This window comes from Schistocerca serialis, chromosome 7 (genome assembly GCF_023864345.2).
Source record: "Schistocerca serialis cubense isolate TAMUIC-IGC-003099 chromosome 7, iqSchSeri2.2, whole genome shotgun sequence".
NCBI lineage: Eukaryota > Metazoa > Arthropoda > Insecta > Orthoptera > Acrididae > Schistocerca > Schistocerca serialis.
Genome location: NC_064644.1, coordinates 483,298,853 through 483,323,244, shown reverse-complemented (window position 1 = coordinate 483,323,244; position 24,392 = coordinate 483,298,853). Strand labels below are relative to the sequence as shown.

Below are 24,392 nucleotides of genomic sequence, written 5' to 3'. Positions count from 1 at the left end.
TCCGTCCAGCATTTACGCTCCTGACACCATGTTTTACCCTTCTTTGCGTTGGTTATCGTCGATATAGCAGCTCGTCCATTAGTATTCGTTTTATTGAGTTCTCGGCGAACAGTGTCGATGGATATGGAGTCTCGAAGATGGCTATTGAGCTCTGCAGTCACTTTAGCCGCAGTACTTTTGTGTTGTTTTGACACATTTCGTGTTAATGTAGGTCGATCTTTGTTGTTTAGTTTCCATTCGCACCCACTACTACGTTTACTCGACGATGACTTTCCATGTTTCGCGTAGGCTGTCATGACAGTTGAAACAGTTGCTCTTGAAACAGTCAATAAGTTGGCCGTCTTGAGTGCCGATGCTTCAGCTAATCGGTTCCCCCCAAACTGCCCTCTTTGTAACTCTGTTAGCTCTTTCATTGCACGCCTACCTCGGCCTCTGAATGCAAATACGAAGTGTGCACTACTCGTAAACAACCTGCACTGATGCCTAGTCCGTACTGAACTTGCACAGTTCAGCGCGACACTTGCCAAACCTGCGTTGTTGGCCGTCAAACACAACCATTCCCGCTAATGACCATAGCAGTTTTGCGCCCTAAAACCAAAACAAAAAAACAACCATTCCATTACTACCACTCTTCACGTTATTTTGGCTATCACATGTACAGGGTGTTTCAAAAATGACCGGTATATTTGAAACGGCAATAAAAACTAAACGAGCAGCGATAGAAATACACCGTTTGTTGCAATATGCTTGGGACAACAGTACATTTTCAGGCGGACAAACCTTCGAAATTACAGTAGTTACAATTTTCAACAACAGATGGCGCTGCAAGTGATGTGAAAGATATAGAAGACAACACAGTCTGTGGGTGCGCCATTCTGTACGTTGTCTTTCTGCTGTAAGCGTGTGCTGTTCACAACGTGCAAGTGTGCTGTAGACAACATGGTTTATTCCTTAGAACAGAGGATTTTTCTGGTGTTGGAATTCCACCGCATAGAACACAGTGTTGTTGCAACAAGACGAAGTTTTCAACGGAGGTTTAATGTAACCAAAGGACCGAAATGCGATACAATAAAGGATCTGTTTCAAAAATTTCAACGGACTGGGAACGTGACGGATGAACGTGCTGGACAGGTAGGTCGACCGCGTACGGCAACCACAGAGGGCAACGCGCAGCTAGTGCAGCAGGTGATCCAACAGCGGCCTCGGGTTTCCGTTCGCCGTGTTGCAGCTGCGGTCCAAATGACGCCAACGTCCACGTATCGTCTCATGCGCCAGAGTTTACACCTCTATCCATACAAAATTCAAACGCGGCAACCCCTCAGCGCCGCTACCATTGCTGCACTAGAGACATTCGCTAACGATATAGTGCACAGGATTGATGACGGCGATATGCATGTAGGCAGCGTTTGGTTTACTGACGAAGCTTATTTTTACCTGGACGGCTTCGTCAATAAACAGAACTGGCGCATATGGGGAACCGAAAAGCCCCATGTTGCAGTCCCATCGTCCCTGCATCCTCAAAAAGTACTGGTCTGGGCCGCCATTTCTTCCAAAGGAATCATTGGCCCATTTTTCAGATCCGAAACGATTACTGCATCACGCTATCTGGACATTCTTCGTGAATTTGTGGCGGTACAAACTGCCTTAGACGACACTGCGAACACCTCGTGGTTTATGCAAGATGGTGCCCGGCCACATCGCACGGCCGACGTCTTTAATTTCCTGAATGAATATTTCGATGATCGTGTGATTGCTTTGGGCTATCCGAAACATACAGGAGGCGGCGTGGATTGGCCTCCCTATTCGCCAGACATGAACCCCTGTGACTTCTTTCTGTGGGGACACTTGAAAGACCAGGTGTACCGCCAGAATCCAGAAACAATTGAACAGCTGAAGCAGTACATCTCATCTGCATGTGAAGCCATTCCGCCAGACACGTTGTCAAAGGTTTCGGGTAATTTCATTCAGAGACTACGCCATATTATTGCTACGCATGGTGGATATGTGGAAAATATCGTACTATAGAGTTTCCCAGACCGCAGCGCCATCTGTTGTTGAAAATTGTAACTACTGTAATTTCGAAATTTTGTCTGCCTGAAAATGTACTGTTGTCCCAAGCATATTGCAACAAACGGTGTATTTCTATCGCTGCTCGTTTAGTTTTTATTGCCGTTTCAAATATACCGGTCATTTTTGAAACACCCTGTACATGCACGATGGTGTACCGTCACAGTTTCTTGTGGCTGTTCGGCAATACGTAGCACGAATTTTCCACAACAAGTGTATCCATCGTGGCTAGCAAATACCATGGCTTTCTAGATTCTCCCGACTTGAAAATGATGGATTTTTTTTTTTTTATTTCGATAGTGGAAAGCTTTGGTGTGTTTCAGCACTGTCGATAGCATCGATGAAATCGAGGAACACATTGTGGGTGGTTGCCAGTGCACTGGGAACACGCTTGGGATCTTCTAATGTGTACGGCTATCAACTAGAAGAAATGCCGAAGCGTGCCTTCACATGATCCGTGGCCAGGTGTACTACTTGTTCAAAAGTGTTGGTCCTCACTTGCAAATCTACAGTTCGGATATTCCGAGACTCCATTACAAGGTGTTCATGTATTCAGCCGTAATATGTCGTATTGGGAAAACCAATAGTTTCCGGAGCTACACTACTAGCCATTATAATTGCTAAACCACGAAGATGACGTGCTACAGACACGAAATTTAAACGACAGGAAGAACATGCTGTGATATGCAAATGATTAGCTTTTCAGAGCATTCACACAAGGTTGGCGCCGGTGGCGACGCCTAAAACGTGCTGACATGAGAAAAGTTTCCAACCGATTTCTCATACACAAACAGCAGTGGACTGGCGTTGCCTGGTGAAACGTTGTTTGGCTCTAAGCACTATGGGTCTTAACATCTGAGGTCATCAGTCCCCTAGGCTTAGATCTACTTAAACCTAACTGATTTAAGGACACCACACACATCCATGCCCGAAGGAGGATTCGAACCTGCGACCGCAGCAGCAGCGCGGATCCGGACTGAAGCGCCTAGAACCGCTAGGCCACAGCGGCCGGCGAAACGTTGTTGTGATGCCTCGTGTAAGGAGGAGAAATGCATATCATCACAATTACGACTTTCATAAAGGTCGGATTGTAGCCTATCGCGATTGCGGTTTATCGTATCGCGACATTATTGCTCTCGTTGGTCCAGACCCAATGACTGTTAGCAGAATATGGAATCGGTGGGTTCAGGGGGGTAATACGGAACGCCGTGCTGGATCCCAACCGCCACGCATCACTAGCAGTCGGGGTGACAGGCATCTTATGCGCATGGCTGTAACGGATCGTGCAGCCACGTCTCGATCCCTGAGTCAACAGATGGGGACGTTTGCAAGACAACAGCCATCTGCACGAACAGTTCGAAGACGTTTGCAGCAGCATGGACTATCAGCTCGGAGACCATGGCTACGGTTACTCTTGACGCTGCGTCACAGAGGGGAGCGCCTGCGATGGTGTACTCAACGACGAACCTGGGTGCACGAATGGCAAAACGCCTTTTTTCGGATTAATCCAGGTTCTGTTTACAGCATCATGATGGTCGCATCCGTGTTTGGCGACAATGCGGTGAACGCACATTGGAAGCGTGTATTCGTCATCGCCATACTGGTGTATCACCCGGCGTGATGGTATGTGGTGCCATTGGTTACACGTCTCGGTCACCTCTTGTTCGCATTGACGGCACTTTGAAAGTGGACATTACATTTCAGATGTTTTACGACCCGTGGTTCTATCCTTCATTCTATCCCTGCGTAACCCTACGTTTCAGCGGGATAATGCACGACCGCATGTTGCAGGTACTGTACGGGCCTTTCTGGATACAGAAAATGTTCGACTGCTGCCCTGGCCAGCACATTCTCCAGATCTCTCACCAACTGAAAACGTCTGGTCAATGGTGGCCGATCAACTGGCTCGTCACAATACGCCAGTCACTACTGTTGATGTACTGTAGTATCGTGTTGAAGCTGCATGGGCAGCTGTAACTGTACACGTCATCCAAACTCTGTTTGACTCAATGCCCAGGCGTATCAAGGCCTTTATTATGGCCAGAGGTGATTGTTTTGGGTACTGATTTCTCAGGATCTATGCACCCAAATTGCGTGAAAATGTAATCACATGTCAGTTCTAGTATAATATACTCCTCCAATGAATACCCGTTTATGATCTGCATTTCTGCTTGGTGTAGGAATTTTAAAGGCCAGTAGTGTACGTTGCTAAGAATTGTATGCATGTATAGTTTTCCTTTGGTCGGTCATTTCCTTTGTACCTTTAACAGTCAAACACGCTGTACGTAGAAGGAAGGGTGAAATTATTAAGTACATTTTATTATTTAATGTAATATGCTTTACTATGCGACGCATGTGAAGCAGTAAAAATGCTTTTTTTCTTAGTTATTCTGTTATCTATTTGAATAGAGAAGGTCTTATAACTTCATGTGTCGTACTTTCATTCTCAGTGTTTAATGGTGGATTTTATGTTATTTGACGCCTTAGGTTGAATATCGCTATATAAGCTGCTTTTAAAGTGAGTACGTGACATCTTATAATGTGAGTTGTCGTGAGCTTGTGCACTACGTAGTTAAATATGAAATGCTTTCTATGCGTTCTCTGCTTTGGCATACAGAATACGTGATGATGGTAGAGAGCTTTAACTGAAATATTTATTATCCACCGTTGGCGGTGGACTATAACTGATTTTTAATTACAGCAACACAAGAGCGCTTGCCAGGCACTATTATAAAATTACGAATACTGTGGGAGTAGGCTTTATATCCGTGTTCTACTATTCACTACGTTAATAATAGGTGTCTTATCTGGCGGCAATTGGCACAGGGAAATCTTTCTATTCATTGTAGGCATTAAGCTGTATAATCTGAATGTTAAAGTTTGACAGGTTCAACAAGTTCGTCGACCAACAAAATAAAAATTAGACTGAATAGTGACTCTAAAATTCTAGCCTTCCAGATACGTTCACGAAACTTCCACTTATTCATCGAAGAGCCAAACAAACTGGTACACTAACCTAATATCGCGTATGGCCACCGCGAGCATGCAGAAGAGCCGCAACACGATGTGAATGAACTCGACTAATGTCTGAAGTAGTATTGGGAGGGATTCACACCACGAACCCTGCAGGGCTGTCCATAAATCCGTGAGAATGGTTCAAATGGCTCTGAGCACTATGGGACTTAACATCTAGAACTTAGAACTACTTAAACCTAACTAACCTCAGGACACCACACACATCCATGCCCGAGGCAGGATTCGAACCTGCGACCGTAGCAACAGCGAGGACTGAAGCGTCTGGAACCGCTCGGTCACAGCGGCCGGCTTACATCATGAAAATCGCCTCATCGACATTCTGGAAAAGCCTGACACGCAGTGGTTTTTCCATCTGAGCAGAGCTGAGGATGTCGCTGGGTGCCATGTCAGAAGAATGTGGGAGATGAAAGAGCCCTATGTGTGATCCGTGCAGAATGAACTATGAAGTTGTCGTGGGACAAAAACGTATTGGAGAGTTTCCTGCGACGCATCGAATGCACAGCCTTCCGTAAGCTTATCAGATCAGGGGATTTACGGCAGTATACTCTTACGGCGGTTATACATTAAACTCAATACCTGTTAGCATCAAACCACGGCGATCCCAAAAAACCCTCAGCATCCCGATGTCTGGTGATGGTTGGGTCTTTGCCTTCTTTAGGCATAGTGAAACTGTATCTCATCACTGTTCGCTTAGCTTCTTTGTCTCATTGTCAGTGATACCTGCACCACTCGTCAATGGTGATTGGGCACCTGAAAAAGTCATTTGTATTGGCCTGTCACTCCTGCAACGTTTCGGCTGCTGCCTCGGTTTAATGGTTTTTATGACAAGCCGTGAAAAGTCACGGAAACCAGCGTTTGGCGACTTTGTCATTTTAAGAATAACATGCAAGGTGTACAAAACTTACCGAGAAGCAATTTTCACTTCGTCCACCATCGTCTCAATTGTGGCACGCTGGTCTTCTAACATTTATTTCGTGGTTTATAGTTTTTCACAGACAGATGGTCTGCCACTTCCTTCTTCGTAATTCAGACTTATTTGAGCCCTTTGCATCGCCTAACCACTTTCCCATATGGTCGTACCATGTTGTTATGCACTACTACCAACTGGGCATGGGTTTAGCAAGCTATTTCCTCTTCAAATGCGCAATTACCTATCGATATTCTTCTTTATCAGTGCTCTGCGCTACTTTGCTTCCGATCGTTCAACAGCATGATGTGGCAGTGTGGCGCAGGGATTTGAACGCTTACCAGGACTGCAACCACGTATTTAAAGAAGAAAAGGTAACGTTATGTTATCGAAGTTATATATTTGTTACTACATCTCGGATATTCGAAAATAATGTATAATTAGGAAGTCACAGGAAGACGTAGTCGACCACACAAAAGCAGAATTAAAAACGGTCCTATCTTAGCACAGAAGAAGGCGAATATGTCCTGGGCAGTGTTAGGGATGGAAAAACAACGGACATAGCTTTTCGACTTATGTGGAAGCTCCAAACACACTTAAATCAAAATATCTTGACATATTTGCGCATTTTTACTTGTTAGTACCAGTACCCATGTTATGTAATACAATGCATCGTGTCAAGGAAAGTAACATTATACATTATGTCACGTCGTATAACTTAACATGTGCCGTCATTTCCATCAATACGACATTTGTAATGTAGTGCAATATCAAAAAACGAGTAATTAAAGTTTAGGATGCATACATCGCCACTCTGGGATACTTTCTGCACCGAAGCTCTCGGATACTTCCAGTTGTAGATGCATCCCATTCCCTAGAAGCACAAAAATTTGTGTCCGCTTGTTCATATATCCCTACCACACATGTAACAGAGGGAGTGCCTAAGAGAGCTCACTGCGCTGGGGAAATAGCGTTTTGATTTAAATGTCTTCGAAGCTGCCAGATAAGTCGCAAACCTAGTTTCTTTCTTTTGCATCTCTAAATCTGCTAGGACAAATTGGTCTTTTTTGTGCTACTCTAGGAGCATTTTTTGTTCTGGTTCCCAACTCACTCCACCACAATTATGACAATGGGCTGACATAGTTCGGCAACCGATGCAGATTTTTGTTAACTCAGGTGACGCTGATCCGAAAGAGATTTTTTATTGTCTTTCGACCCGTACTGCTTATATAGTGCCAACGGTTAAAGCTTTCACAAAACAACGGAACGACCATTAATTGCATGTATTTCTCCACATTCTTACAAAATTTGAACCGATTCGCACAAATGTGAAACGTAGAAGAGGCGCGCGTAATAAAACCTCCCAAAAACCTGCTTCGACGTAAAATCCGAATTAAGATAGATTTTTGGAAGCTAGTTTACAATTTTATCATAACAACTAATTATTGTTTATTTCGCCTACTTGAAAACCGTTTCCACGCATTCAGTTCATTTTACGTGCTATGCAGGGTGGTCCATTGAGAGTGACCGGGCCAAATATCTCACGAAATAAGCATCAAACGAAAAGACTACAAAGAACGAAACTCGTCTAACTTGAAGGAGGAAACCAGATGGCGCTGCCATAGGTCAAACGGATATCAACTAATTAAACCTAACTAACCTAAGGACATCACACACATCCATGCCCGAGGCAGGATTCGAACCTGCGACCGTAGCGGTCGCTCGGCTCCAGACTGTAGCGCCTAGAACCGCACGGCCACTCCGGCCGGCCCAAAGTATCAGTTCTGAGGATACCTCTACCTCTACTTAGGCCAATCAGCCTTCTGACTGACTTTTACAGGCGGTAAATGCCTGGCATCTTTCATCATCAACCGCTGCCTGCCTTTTTTGGGCAAGAATGGATATCCCATACAGGCCTTTTTGCAGTTGTCCCACACCCATTGCCATGAGTTCACTGTCCGGTTTTTGAGCTCTCTCAAGGTCTGAGATACCTCCACTAAGATGTCTGTCACTGTGTCCGGACTGCTCGTTTCCAGCGAATACGTTGAGTCTCCATGCTTAATTGTAATGTGAATCGGGTATACCCCGACCACCACGCATAGTGTCCCCACTGTCTTGATATCGAAAGCTACCGATAACTGCAGGAGCACAACTCTCCGTCCGCGCCTTGCCACTATAATACTCTTCCTGTTGCAGAGCTGAGTGTGCATAGGGTGGCAACATAACATTGTTGACTCGAAGAGAGCACTATAGTCACACATAGTCTGTAGCTAAGTGTGTTCATTCCGGCAAGATAATTTATTTTTATTATTTATTGACATACTTATTGCTGTTACATCTGATTCCACCGTCTTGTAATTCTAAGGCAGGTCGCTATATCCCACACATTCCGTATTTCTTTCATCATGACACTGAGAATTCTGAGAGTTTGACTGTTGTGGATATAGATGAACGGGGCGAGTAGAGGACAATGAAACAAGCAAATCATTCAAAGAAATGTAGGTCTGGAAGCCAATGATTTGCCCGACACGACGTATGACGACTGAGCACATGAACACCTTATAACAGAGTCAGCGAGGAACCACACAGCAGATATGCACCTGAGGACAAACACTTTACAATAAACTTCCTGGTAGATTGAAACTGTGTGCCGGACCGAGACTCGGACTCGGGACCTTTGCCTTTCGCGTGCAAGTGCTCTACCGTGGTAGTTCGAGTCTTGGTCCGGCACACAGTTTTAATCTGCCAGGAAGTTTCATATCAGCGCTTACTCTGCAGCAGAGTGAAAATCTCATTCTGGACTTTGCAACAAGTTTTGCACAGAGTTACCATTCGTGTGAAGGCAGTCTTCAGCACGTCTTCTTATCGATGCCCGTACACGTTCAGAAATATCAGGCCTATTCCGAATGCACTAATAACCATTGCTATTCACAATATAACATCGGAAGTTCACTGAGGCTTTTTTCGGATGATGCTGTACTATATCGAGAGGTTGTAACAATGGAAAATTGTACTTAAATGCATGAGGATCTGCAACGAATTGACGCATGGTGCAGGGAATGGCAATTGAATCTCTATGTAGACAAGTGTAATGTGCTACGAATACATAGAAAGAAAGATCCCTCATCATTTAGCTACAATATAGCAGGTCAGCAACTGGAAGCAGTTAATTCCATAAATTATCTGGGAGTAGGCATAAGGAGTTATTTAAAATTGAATGATCTTATAAAGTTGATCGTCGGTAAAGCAGATGCCAGACTGAGATTCATTGGAAGAATCCTAAGGAAATGCAATCCGAAAACAAGGGAAGTAGGTTACAGTACGCTTGTTCGCCCACTGCTTGAATACTGCTCAGGAGCGTGGGATCCGTACCAGATAGGATTGATAGAAGAGATAGAGAAGATCCAACGGAGAGCAGCGCGCTTCGTTACAGGATCATTTAGTAATCGCGAAAGCGTTACGGAAATGATAGATAAACTCCAGTGGAAGACTCTGCAAGAGAGACGCTCAGTTGTTCGGTACGGGCTTTTGTTGAAGTTTCGAGAACATACCTTCACCGAGGAGTCAAGCAGCATATTGCTCCCGCCTACGTATATCTCGCGAAGAGAGCATGAGGATAAAATCAGAGAGATCAGATCCCACACACAGGCCTACCGACAATCTTTCTTTCCACCAACAATACGAGACTGGAATAGAAGGGAGATCCGATAGAGGTACCCTCCGCCACCCACTGACAGGTGGCTTGCGGAGTATGGATGTAGATGTAGAGAACCATCCACAACGCGTTCCCTGAGATCATCGACACAATCAGCAGGGCTGCAATACAGATAAGCTTTTAAATATCCCCACACAAAAAAGTCTAATGGGTTCAAGTCAGGAGTTCTGGGACTCTTATATTACTGGCGAGCCACGACCGATACACTGGCTGTGAGAGATTCGTGCTGCGTATTCCGGAACAACAGCATGAATGTGTGACAACGCACCACCATGCACCTACCACACACGCATCCTACACCATAAAAGTGGCCTTGGACGTTAACAGTGTTGAACCTGACTGCACTTGTGCATATGTCGTGTTTGGGAAATCATTGTTTCAGGAGCTATGTTTATTAGGATTATTTTCTTGTTTCGTTGACTTTCACACGCTCATTTCGCCTTTAATTATCATAGTGAAACACCCAGTAGAATATTAAACATCAAGAGTCACAGTTCTACCGACTTACTAACAGAAAAACCTAGTAAAGGAAAGTAAGAAATGTGAAGTAAAAGTGAAAGAAAAATCCACCATATTAGGACCCTACGTCCCTGCTCTGTTAAATAGTATTCAGTAGTATTGGATTTCCTCAAGACTGCTGCCAATGTATATGTCTACATTTATGTTTATCCCTATACCAAGCTACTGCCAAATGATTCTTCATGGCTCGGCAGCGCCTGAACCCTCACATTATCATTTAGTTTCTTATGTCTTTGTGCAATTTAAACAGTTCGGCACTTTAAATGAACACATTGTGTTAGTAATTAGCCTACTCATCAGTATTCCATTCCGACTCATCTCTGATCAGCCCTTCTACTCACTGTTCCCCTGTTGAACTCCCTTTCGAGGTGGTTCTGCTTCTGCTGTTCCTCTTGTATACATACGCTCCAAACGTCGTTGATATTTTCCCCTTTCGTTATCTGGGGTATTGCCCCTTACTCCGGAATCAGCATTCCTATGTTCGCTATTGTAAAACTCTTAATGCAGTGATCTTACTATTCTATTGGCAACAGAGCTCAGTAACTTCCATCATTCTGCTGTTGAGCAATTCTGTCAAAGATCAAAACATCCAGTCTGTTCCCCCTCTCTATTTGGTGTAGATTACATTCCAGCACCACACGTTCAGAAGGCCCTACTTCCCCGCTGTCGCAGAGAGCTTTTGCCCGTCTCCTGCTTTGTGCGGGTGAACGGTGTTAAGGACTCCATCTAGTGATGAAGTGCACCGTACACTTCGTTTGGTCATCCAAGCACAATCGCAGCCTGTCTTTGACATTTTGGAAACATAAATACCTATAAGGTTACTGTCCCGTTTATTTCGCCGCCTCAGAAGTTTTCCAGATCGTTTTTCCCTTTCTTTTTTTTTCGTCGTTAATTTCTAAACAAATGCTTTTAATGATTACCAAAAAAAAACTTGTAACAACACAGCTGAATTTAGGTTCTAGTTCATTTCAATTCATTGTGTCTCAGCTTGTGCATTAATTGAAAAATATACGAGTCTCTTAACACCACGTCAGCGCCATATACACTAACGTAAGGTCTACAAGTGGCAGTCAGTAATCGTAATAGTGACGAGCCTCACTGAATACGAATCTTAACAACATAGTAACTGTACACAATGGTTGCCAAACCCCGGCTGCCCTTGGCTTTGTGCATGTCTGGTATATATAGACTAACCAAGAGAAGTTTTGGGAAAAATTCAAATTACAGTTTAATTATAAATCCAACATTAATGTGAAATACGTGGATAATAGGGAACACATATATGTTGTAGAGAAGGATCTTATTAACTGAAAACTATGTAATCTAAAACTGCCAGAACAGTTTTATGGAGTGTAAATTTGAGTGTGCAATTTGATGATCAGAGCCCACCAAGAATTTTCTGGAAACTGAAATTTTTAATTTGAATGTTTCATAAGCAAAAAAGTTATTTTGGTAAAACTGTACACTGCCGGTTTCAGAAGAATCGGGGCTACAAAACTGTGGCTCCGAAATATGGAACGAATAACATTTATAAATTCTAACATACTACAACATGATAACTTCGATTATGAATAACTTTCGAAATACTTCGTTTTTGGAAAAGACAAAATGCTTTTGAGAAAGAGGAGAAGGAGGGTTTTCAAATAAGGTATGTCAATCGTAAAAGAAATGGGTTTTAGCGGGTTCGAATTATTCAAGTGCATATCATTTTGGGTATTGTGAATGTTGAAACGATCTTTAAGTAAAATACATATACCGAAACTATTCACCCCATCAATATTAGTGGCACGTAAAATACTTTCTGAATAATAAATTTTAGAACTGTAAAACTGTCGTGCTTGTCTGTTTTGAATAAGCTAATCTCCAAAACTACTAGACGAATTCTCATGGCACTTCTACAAATAACATGAGCATAGCTTGTGAAAACGTACAGGCTTTATTTCATCAAAATCGGATAACAGAGAAAAGGACATCGTAATTGTGGTGTGCTTACTGTAAGACCTTCGGTACACGCACCATCAGATTATTTGACTTGTCTCTCTAGCGAAGTAGGCGAGTGTCAGCAATATGTCTCGTGGTCTTATCGTGGCGTGTTTATCTTCTGGCGTTAGGTCAGACGATAGAAATGCCACTTGCACGCTTAGAGTAGCAGATTGACGGTGACCAACTTTAAACAGAACTTGATTAATTTTCACACACATTTATTAAAATAATAAAAATCATAGACATTACGTAACTTGAGTCTGGATGCTGTTTACAATTGACAATCTGAAGTTCCTTTGGTCTTGGTACGTTAATCTTATTGTCACATATCTCTGATACTTGACAAAGTGTTTATTCATTTATCTTCATGGCTATGTACAGGAATATGATAATCTTATTAGGCGCAGACTGAAACTTGACTGTAGACTGGTACAGACTAATGTAGACTGGTACAGACAGGAGCAGACAAATGCAGACTAATGCAGACTGACTAATCCGAGGTCTGTACACTTACTTTTTTTAAGAGTTATTTACGCTTTGAGGTCTGAACTGTATCACATTTGTCAATATGCTGTCTGTTATGTTTTCACGACTAAACTGCGGCAAAAATTTCTATTAAATTACGTATGGAGACAGTTTGAACCCTAAGGAAGAACAACAGCTAGTTTAGAAAGTAATAAATAACGAAACATATAAAAGCAAGTCGACGTCTAAGAGTGTGAAATTGAGGACAGACTTTTTTTCGTGAACACAAACTGTGTTGAAATATTGTTACATTTGTTGCACATTGTCCACATTGTATGATGTGTAGTTACTTCAGTAGTACAGTGCATAGATACTTCAGCAGCACAACTCATAGATGTACACTCCTGCCCCTCAACACTCACCAGTGACATTATGCATGCCGATGCATGGAGCGTTGGGGTGGTGGACTAGCGGGCTGGGGGAGGAAATTGGTGGGCTCACGTCACTAGCGGTGCTTACTAGAACAGGCAGACACATAAGGGCAGCTGACAATATTGCATGCACAACAACTTACTTATTCAGATCACTCATCATAACGAAATAACTCATATGCGATCACAACCACAGGTAGCAGCTACTACACCGTATGTTCATCACGTGTATAAAGTGACCAGAAAAAGGCGAAAAATGTATCGGGGTTGGTGTAAAAACAAGTAGAACATTTCTACACCTTGCTTTGTCACACATAACTACTGGCTGTCATTTTTTTTCTTCAAAGTCAGTACCGCCATTAGATTTTTTTTTTGGAGTGTTAAATTTAGACAATCATGATTTCGGCTTTACAATGCCATTATCAAGTGTTTTAATGTTATACAGTGACTAAGATGGCATACTGTCGTATTAAAAATACACTATTAGACACATTGTCTAAGGGTCAATATTTCTGGTAAAAGGCTACTGCTTTATCACTGAGTATACCATCTTCACTCTTTTTTTAATGACATTTGGCTAAGTGTCAAATTGTCTTGGTCATAGAAATTCCTGTTACAAACAGGTGACGTTTTCTTTTAATCTTTGGACTCAGTGTCCGGTAGGATAGGAAAGGTTAGGAGCAATTTATTTTCTTTGGTAGTTGTTACATCTTTGCAGTACCTGTTTATCTTAGTATATAATGAAGTTGTCTGTTCATAAATATTAACAGTAACAAACCTGTCGATAATATTCGCTGCATCCATAAATATAACAGTCCAGCTACTCTTTGACGTTGTTTCAAGTACACTTTAGTAGGTAAATATAGAGCTTTGTACGTGAGATTAACACATTGCCAACTCTAAGTTGTGTAATTTTGCCTCAATCCAGAATTATATAATACAGTGCAATTACTTATTCTACTCACTCATTAATTAAGTAGTGAGGTTTAAGGCGATATTTATGATGCACGTATCATCAGGCATGTAAATCCTGTTATATGTGGTGGAACATTACTTTCGAATAAGTGCAAATAACACAGGTATGTGAACCATGTCTTCTACATCGAAGCATTTAAGCAAATAAAAGAATCAAACGATTTCATGTTAAACAGCACATTGAAATATAACATAATATAAAGGGTAGAGATATCCTAGTATTTGTTAATGGTTGATGAGATACAATTACAAATGTGAGTGCACCGTGCTATTTATACATATGGTCGCAATCTTGATGCTATAAATCTTATTTACATGTTATAGTAGTCAAGATGGTATACTCAGTGATAAAACAAAACAGTAGGCTTTTACCAGAAATATTGACCCTTAGACAGTGAGTCTAATAGCGTATTTTAAATACGATAGTATGCCGTCTTAGGCACTGTATAGCATTAAAACACTTGATAATGGCATTGTAAAGCAGAAATCATGATCTTGTAAATGTAACACTGCCAATAAAAAACAGTCTAATGGCGGTAATGACTTAAAAGAAATACACTCCTGGAAATGGAAAAAAGAACACATTGACACCGGTGTGTCAGACCCACCATACTTGCTCCGGACACTGCGAGAGGGCTGTACAAGCAATGATCACACGCACGGCACAGCGGACACACCAGGAACCGCGATGTTGGCCGTCGAATGGCGCTAGCTGCGCAGCATTTGTGCACCGCCGCCGTCAGTGTCAGCCAGTTTGCCGTGGCATACGGAGCTCCATCGCAGTCTTTAACACTGGTAGCATGCCGCGACAGCGTGGACGTGAACCGTATGTGCAGTTGACGGACTTTGAGCGAGGGCGTATAGTGGGCATGCGGGAGGCCGGGTGGATGTACCGCCGAATTGCTCAACACGTGGGGCGTGAGGTCTCCACAGTACATCGATGTTGTCGCCAGTGGTCGGCGGAAGGTGCACGTGCCCGTCGACCTGGGACCGGACCGCAGCGACGCACGGATGCACGCCAAGACCGTAGGATCCTACGCAGTGCCGTAGGGGACCGCACCGCCACTTCCCAGCAAATTAGGGACACTGTTGCTCCTGGGGTATCGGCGAGGACCATTCGCAACCGTCTCCATGAAGCTGGGCTACGGTCCCGCACACCGTTAGGCCGTCTTCCGCTCACGCCCCAACATCGTGCAGCCCGCCTCCAGTGGTGTCGCGACAGGCGTGAATGGAGGGACGAATGGAGACGTGTCGTCTTCAGCGATGAGAGTCGCTTCTGCCTTGGTGCCAATGATGGTCGTATGCGTGTTTGGCGCCGTGCAGGTGAGTGCCACAATCAGGACTGCAAACGACCGAGGCACACAGGGCCAACACCCGGCATCATGGTGTGGGGAGCGATCTCCTACACTGGCCGTACACCACTGGTGATCGTCGAGGGGACACTGAATAGTGCACGGTACATCCAAACCGTCATCGAACCCATCGTTCTACCATTCCTAGACCGGCAAGGGAACTTGCTGTTCCAACAGGACAATGCACGTCCGCATGTATCCCGTGCCACCCAACGTGCTCTAGAAGGTGTAAGTCAACTACCCTGGCCAGCAAGATCTCCGGATCTGTCCCCCATTGAGCATGTTTGGGACTGGATGAAGCGTCGTCTCACGCGGTCTGCACGTCCAGCACGAACGCTGGTCCAACTGAGGCGCCAGGTGGAAATGGCATGGCAAGCCGTTCCACAGGACTACATCCAGCATCTCTACGATCGTCTCCATGGGAGAATAGCAGCCTGCATTGCTGCGAAAGGTGGATATACACTGTACTAGTGCCGACATTGTGCATGCTCTGTTGCCTGTGTCTATGTGCCTGTGGTTCTGTCAGTGTGATCATGTGATGTATCTGACCCCAGGAATGTGTCAATAAAGATTCCCCTTCCTGGGACAATGAATTCACGGTGTTCTTATTTCAATTTCCAGGAGTGTATATTACGACTGTTGAACCGTCATTTATTTTCAAAGAATATCGTTAATAATATATTTTATTTACTAGCCATTCATCAAGAACATTAACACATTTAATCACATTATGTATACATGGAAGTAGTTGCCAGGGAGTAACTGATGAAATCATAATCAAATTCCTTTTAACAAATGGAAATTTTATTCACTTTAATAGTGCCTAAAAGAATAAAAAAAAATTAAAATTATAATCAAAAAGCACCCTCTAAATATCAAGTTACAATTTATTCAGAGGCAAAAAGAAACAAGTTTTGGCTGTATGAGCTTTCGGGCAGAGAACCTTGCCGCTCCCTTTTGACACGGCCGTAGTTACGACCGCACACAACAGCCTCTAAAAGACTACACTGGTGCAAATCTGCAACGCACCATATTACTGAAACTAAAAGTTTGAACAATTTACACAAGCACACAAATTATGCCTCCTGGGGGAGGGATGGAAATGGTACAAATCACTGAAAATTAAAATATTAAGTTTGCCACCGAAGGTGCAACTTGATTTTATCTTCTAAGAAAAGTCTTATGGTGAAAGGGTGGCAACTTTATATACTAAAATGATCATTTAAATGAAAGCCGATGACATGCAATCTTATATAAAATTCTACAGGGTTGGCCGTACAAGTTAAGATGCTCTACAGTACACAGATACCGCCTCTCAAGATGACAGGCAAAATCAAAACACGTTTCAGGAATTGGGCCTTTACACTCCAGGCAATAAATTCGTTAACACACCAAATACGACAAACATGACAGAGGCAGCTCCGAACGACAGACAGACACTAACTGCCTAACAAATGCGGACGAGAGACAGACGAGCAAGCTGCGGACGAGAGACTGACCAAGAAAACAAGTAGAATTTAACAAGAGTAAATCACACAACATATCACCAATCACTTAACTTCTAATAAACTGGGATTTATCGAGAAGACCTGGTGCAGCACCCACAAATCGCTCTCCCGAACCGTCCGCTACCAACCGCTTCAACGGACGCAGGAAGGCGCGCCGACCTCCCGTACACGGCGTCGCAGCTCGCACCTGCCAGATTGATGTCGTGGGTTGACTCCTGTTGCTCTCATGTCGACCGCGAAGCCACTACCCCTCGCTATACGCCGCGGCCCACTGGACTCACGTGGCGACCTCACATGCGCCGACGCTCAAGACGGACAAGTCATCTTGTGACTCAGTGCGCGACCGACCAACCGACCGATCCAACCGCCAATGACCACTGCCTGAGCAAACTCGAGCAGACTGGCGGCCTACCGCGCAGACTCACAAGGGGAGGCCGCCAATTGTGAAATTCAGATTCGATTCATACTGCGCATAATAAAAGCTCATGGCCAAAGGCGTAATGTGACAAAGCACCAAGATGCACTTCTCAGCCGTTGTCGAGAAAATCGACAGTTACAAGAAACCGTTGCGATGAAATACTCTCTACGATTAATAATTCTCTACAGCGTCGTGGCTCGTGCTCGGGTTCGTAATCCGAAGGTCGCCAGATCAAATCTCGCGCCATGCAATTTTTTTATTAGTTTTTTGTAATTCAAATTATGTATATATAACTATTAATGAATTGCTTATGCATGTTGGTGAAGGCGGATCGCTCTCCAATTGTACCGCCTCCATTTTTCCGATTATTTAACAGGGTGTACCAAAGCCCTCCCGTCCGCACTGATTTTATAAGTTGCGCTAGGGACCGCATCTACCTTCTTTCGAAGTTAGCAAGCAACTACGCTGTTATGCGGCTGCTCGTCCCGGCCCATTCAACATCTGTCCTTCAAGTGTAACGAGCGAGTAACGGAGTTTATATTTCATACCTGCCACAGCAAATTTGTGTTCGTGGGGTCTCTGTTCTAATTCGAACGTTTGACTTACGCTACACGTATTCGTTTCGGAATATCGTTTCTACGTCTTCCGTTAACTATACGTGGTTAACATTATGAAGACAATTAACAACATTTGTGAAATACAACTTTGTTTGCGGAAAACATAATGATGTTCGAAGTCGCCAGACGACTTTCAACAACTTATTATATGCATAATTGTTGCAACTGATTGCCGGGAATTATTGTGTGTATATACACATTAAAATTACAAAAAACAACTACTAAAAAAAAAAGGTTGCATGGCGCGAGATTCGATCCGGCGACATTAAAATTACAAAAAACAAATACTAAAAAAGAAAAAAAAGTTCGCATGGCGCGAGATTCGGATAATGAACCCGAGCGCTTACCGCTGCGCCACGACGATGTATTAAAATTAGTCATCGTAGAGAGTATTTCACCGCAACGGTTTCTTTTAACTGTCGATTTTCTCGACAACGGCTGAGAAGTGCATCTTGGTGCTTTGCCACATTACACATCTGGCCATGAGCTTCTATTATGCGCAGTATGAATCGAATCTGAATTTCACAATTGGCGGCCGCCCTTTGTCAGATGCAGGAACTAAGCCCCGACCGGGCGACCACTCGCTGAGTTCTCTTACTGGCGGAGTGGAAAGACTCTCCTTTTGCTGGCTTTAAATGGTGATCCGAACGGCAGACATACTAGCACTCCGAACGAAAGACACACTAAATAACTGCCTAACCAATGCGGACGAGAGACAGACTAGCAAGCTGGGGACGAGAGACTGACTCCAGACTCACCCAGACTGACCGACTGGCGAGTTTTTTTTTTTGTTCTTTATTGTGATTTTTATCACCTTACACAAGGCGGGCTGTCAGCAGCTGAGTACGCCGCTCTTCAGCCTTGAGATTTACAATAAGTAATAAATAGAGGGGACACAGAGAATACAATCAAAAATGGCGGGCAAAACAATGTAGACACCAAAAAACAAAAAACACGGAGCCGTTCACGCCTGACGAGAAAAATATCACTGACACTAGTTGACATGGCGCACAAAACAGGGATGATGGCGATGGTACACGTGAACAGTGGCGGCGTTTCGGCGAACAAACACTAAACGCAAACGAAGGCACACACACGAGACACTAATGGCGATGACCTCCGGCGCGCGAATGTTCACTATGCGTGTGCGAGTCCGGGGATCTGCCAAGAGAGGAGGAGGAGGAAGGGGAGTGGGAGAGCGAGAGGGGAGAGCAGAGATGCCACGGGCAGGAGGGATAGGGGGGAGGGAGGAAGGGGGAGGGGAAGCCCGGGGGAAGAGGGGTGGAGGGAGGGGACGGGGGAAAAGGAAAGAGAAGGGAAGGGAAGAGAAGGGAGGGAGGGTGCCTAAAGGAAAGGACACCGGAAGTGGGGGGTGGGGCAGGGTCAAAGTTGATAGGAGGGGTAGATGGAGGGGAGGAGGACATCATCAGGGAGGGGGAGCTGGTGGAAGCCACCTTGGGAGAGGGTAAGGAGGGTGACTGGCGAGCTCATACCGCCCCTTAAATGCACGTGAACAGGCAACATTTCCCCTTTGCCACCAGAGGGAGACACCAAAGCTGCGATTGCCACAGCGGCGCCACCGCCAGAAACGGAGGGCGACTGGTTCACACTACGCGCTGCGGCGCGCTCTTCAAAACAGCAATTTTAGCACGGCTCAATTGTGTCCCCACATTATGAAAAAAATTTTTACTGGTTGTCAAGTTTGTGCAAAAACTTGCCTGCCTTCCTTATAGTAGTGATTGACGTGTTGATTAAAGTAAGGCTGGATACTGAGGTTGGTCATCTTCTGCAGCCGCGCGATCCTGACGAACGAGGATGTGGTGGGCGGCGGCGCAGAGTCGTGGTGGCGCGTGTGGCGGCACGACTTCTGGGGCACGCCGCTGCGGCACGCGGGCTCGCACGGCTCCTACCGGCCGCTGGCCGTGCTCAGCTTCCGGCTGGACGCGGCGCTGTGGCGGCTGCGGCCCGCCGGCTTCCACCTGAGCAACGTGGCGCTGCACGCCGCCGCCACGGCCGCCGTCGTGCGCTGGGCGCGCGCGCTGCTCGCCGCCGACGCCACGGTGAGTGCGCGCCGAAGCACAGGCACTTCAGGGGCGGCCGAGGTTTCGGCTCGCGAGCCGTGCGCTGGCACGGCTGCCACAGCTCTTTCGCCCCACCCCACACCTCCCCCCCTCCATCCCTCCACCATGCCAGCCTGTCTGAACGTAAGGAATGCACGCGGGGAAACAGAGAACCAGCTACATTTAAATAGCACTGCAGTCGCACTGCATACGACATACACTACTGCCCATTAAAATTGCTACACCAAGAAGAAATGCAGATGATAAACGGGTATTCATTGGACAAATATACTAGAACTCACATGTGATTACATTTCACGCAGTTTGGGTGCATAGATCCTGAGAAATCAGTACCCAGAACAACAACCTCTGGCCGTAATAACGACCTTGATACGCCTGGGCTTTGAGTCCAACAGCTTGGATGGCGTGTATAGGTACAGCTGCCCATGAAGCTTCAACACGATACCACAGTTCATCAAGGGTAGTGACTGGCGTATTGTTACGAGCCAATTGCTCGGCCACCATTGACCACACGTTTTCAATTGGTGAGAGATCTGGAGAATGTGCTGGCCAAGGCAGCAGTCGAACATTTTCTGTATCCAGAAAGGCCCGTACAGAACCTGCAACATGTGGTCGTGCATTATCACCCAGAAATGTAAGGTTTCGCAGGGATCGAATGAAGGGTAGAGCCACGGGTCGTAACACATCTGAAATGTAACGTTCACTGTTCAAAGTGCCGTCAATACGAACAAGAGGTGACCGAGACGTGTAACCAATGTCACGCCAGGTGACACGCCAGTATGGCGATGACGAATAGACGCTTCCAATATGCGTTCACCGCGATGTCGCCAAATACGGATGCGACCATCATATTGCTGTAAACATAACCTGGATTCATCCGAAAAAGCCGGCCGGTGTGGCCGTGCGATCTAGGAGCTTCAGTCTGGAACCGCGTTACCGCTCCGGTCGCAGGTTCGAATCCTGCCTCGGGCATGGATGTGTGTGATGTCCTTAGGTTAGTTAGGTTTAAGTAGTTCTAAGTTCTAGGGGACTGATGACTACAGATGTTAAGTCCCATACTGCTCAGGGCCACTAGCCCATCCGAAAAAATGACGTTTTGTCATTCGTGCACCCAGGTTCGTCGTTGAGTACACCATCGCAGGCGCTCCTGTCTGTGATAAAGCGTCAAGGGTAGCCGCGGCCATGGTCTCCGAGCTGATAGTCCATGCTGCTGCAAACATCGTCGAACTGTTCGTGCAGATAGTTGTTGTCTTGCAAACGTCCCCATCTCTTGATCTGTTGACTCAGGGATCCAGACGTGCTTGCACGATCCGTTACAGCCATTCTGCTGCGGATAAGATGGCTGTCATCCCGACTGCTAGTGATACGAGGCCGTTGGATCCTGTACGGCGCTCTGTATTACCTTCCCAAAGCTCCGATTCCATATTCTGCTAACAGTCACTGGATCTCGACCAACGCGAGCGGCAATGGTGCGGTAAGATAAACCGCAATCGCGATGGGCTCCAATCCGACCTTTATCAAAGTCGGAAACGTTGTGGTATGCATTTCTCCTCCTTACACGAGGTATCACAACAACGTTTCACCAGGCAACGCCGGTCAACTGCTGTTTGTGTATGAGAAATCGGTTGGAAACGTTCCTCAAGTCAGCACGTTGTAGGTGTCGCCACCGGCGCCAACCTTGTCTGAGTGCTCTGAAAAGCTAATCATTTGCATATCACAGCATCTTCTTCCTGTCGCTTAAATTTCGCTTCTGTAGCACGTGATCTTCTTGGTGTAGCAATTTTAATGGCCAGTATTTCTCAACAACGTAGGTAACGAAAAACGAAATTTGCAGTGTTACTTTTGTTAATTTTCTCGCACTGAAGAGGTGATACAGTTTTTATCTGGTACCAACAGTCGTCATATGGACAGACAAAGACAATTTCACCGATTTTTTGCACTCATGTTGCCACATAATTGTGACTTTTTTACTTTCATAATCGAAAAAAGCCTTTAACACATATACTTTAATCGAAATATTTTATCACGTTCACAACGTCATCACTCTTGACAAGTAAAATGTAGTATCCTTGACCCATTGTAGAGTCTAGTACCGTAGGAAGCAAGGGAGAGGATGTTATTATGGGGGGCTAGTATGCTCTTTCTACAACACAAATGCACACATGGACTAACATGGTTCTTTATTTACACAAAGAAATAGCTGTAACTTAACTTTAATAGAGTCCATGTGTTGTGGCACAAGCTCATCCATAGTAGTGCTCTTGCAGACAGTGTCGGTAATCGTGCTATTAGAAACTTAGTCTCGCTGTTAGTCTCCATCTGGTCGCTATGCACTGTCGTAGCCTGAGTCAGTCGTGAGGCAGCGAGAAACTGTGGTCAGCGGCGGCGGCCTATACGTATACGTACTGTATAGAGGGCGTTGGTGGTTTGTTGCTTGTCAGTATGTGTCCGACCTCTCACGTGATATGCGTTCTTGATCCAGGGCCTAATATCGATCTTCGCGCTCCATCATTGCCAACCGGTGCGCTGGCGATAACTTACACCAGCACAGAAAATAATTTCAATACTCTGGACAATTTTAACCTAAAAGAATTTGTCTTTTAGATGTGTATTGCACTAAAGATCAGTATCTCGCATCTGCACATGTGCAGTGGTGCTTTCAATTGAAATGGCAAACCGTTTTGTAAACAGCTAGAAAACAGATGTGAGACTGGCAGTGTCATCATAAAATTTATGAAACTATCCTTGTAATTCTTTCAAGACCAGAATGAATTGTTCAAAATTTGCGTTTTCTTTAACGCCAGTGAGCTTAGATAAATGGACAGTGTTTTTTGTCAGGCGATTTTTCTTTCAAATTTATCCGTATCCAATAAGATATTAATTGTTCCCCACTTTCAAATATCGTGCTGTGGTTAGTGTGCAGTCAAGTCCACATACCACTTAAAATGTGTGGTCTACAGTCCATTCCAAATGTTCAAATTTCCTTCCTGTAATCTTTCATCCTTCAAAATTTGATTTATAGCGGGTTTTCAATCGAAAAATCAATCGGGCATGTCCCTAGACTTAACCAACGAACGTTGCAATAATATGTGAAGTGCCCATATTCTTTTTCAGGTGTAATCGAAAATTGTTGCTATTGTCAGCGGAATTATGCTTGCAACTTCAGAAGACTTACTACTCTTACCGCCAAGTTCATCATGTGCTCCATGCCTGCAAATTTAGCACAAAGTGCTTCTTTATGTACAGAACAATGGATCCCATCCATCGGCCATGGTAATATTTTGCTCTTGCATCATCAACTAATTTTAAATTATTTCTGCATTGTGATGTGATGTTGTACCATAGCAGAATTGCCGCACCCTCGATTATGCGACTAAATAATATACAGGGTGGTCGTATGATAGTGACGGGGCCAAATATCTTACGAAATAAGCATCAAATGAAAAAACTACAAAGAACGAAACTCGTCTAGCTTGAAGGGGGAAATCAGATGGCGCTATGGTTGGCCCGCCATAGGTCAAACGGATATCAACTGCGCTTTTTTTAATACGAACCCTCATTTTTATTACACATTCGTGTAGTACGCAAAGAAATATGAATGTTTTAGTTGGACCACTTTTTTCGCTTTGTGATACGTGGGGCTGTAATAGTCACAAACGTATAAGTACGTGGTATCACGTAACATTCCGCCAGTGCGGACGGTATTTGCTTCGTGATACATTACCCGTTTTAAAATGGACCGTTTACCAATTGCGGGAAAGCTCGATATCGTGTTGATATATGGCTATAGTGATCAAAATGCCCAACGGGCGTGTGCTATGTATGCTGCTCGGTATCCTGGACGACATCATCCAAGTGTCCGGACCGTTCGCCGGATAGTTACGTTATTTAAGTAAACAGGAAGTGTTCAGCCACATGTGAAACGTCAACCACGACCTGCAACAAATGATGATGTCCAAGTAGGTGTTTTAGCTGCTGTCACGGCTAATCCGCACATCAGTAGCAGACAAATTGCGCTAGAATCGGGAATCTTAAAAACGTCGCTGTTGAGAACGCTACATCAACATTGATTGCACCCGTACCATATTTCTATGCACCAGGAGTTGCATGGCGACGACTATGAACGTCGTGTACAGTTCTGCCACTGGGCACAAGAGAAATTACGGTATGATACGCCTTCTGTTTAGCGACGAAGCGTCATTCACCAACAGCGGTAACGTAAACCGGCATAATATGCACTACTGGAATACGGAAAATCCACGATGGCTGCGACAAGTGGAACATCAGCGACCTTGGCGGGTTTTGTATGGTGCAGCAT

The 24,392-nt window shown here is 44.7% G+C and overlaps 1 protein-coding gene across 1 annotated transcript in view; it reads left to right on the top strand.

Annotated features, from left to right (window-relative positions):
• LOC126413159 (protein O-mannosyl-transferase TMTC2-like) overlaps nucleotides 1-24,392 on the top strand; it is an 899,537-nt gene that overhangs the window by 230,980 nt on the left and 644,165 nt on the right. The window contains exon 2 of the mRNA XM_050083054.1: nucleotides 19,786-20,038. Within this exon, the coding sequence (XP_049939011.1) occupies nucleotides 19,786-20,038 (253 nt within the window). The remainder of the gene's footprint in view (nucleotides 1-19,785; nucleotides 20,039-24,392) is intronic.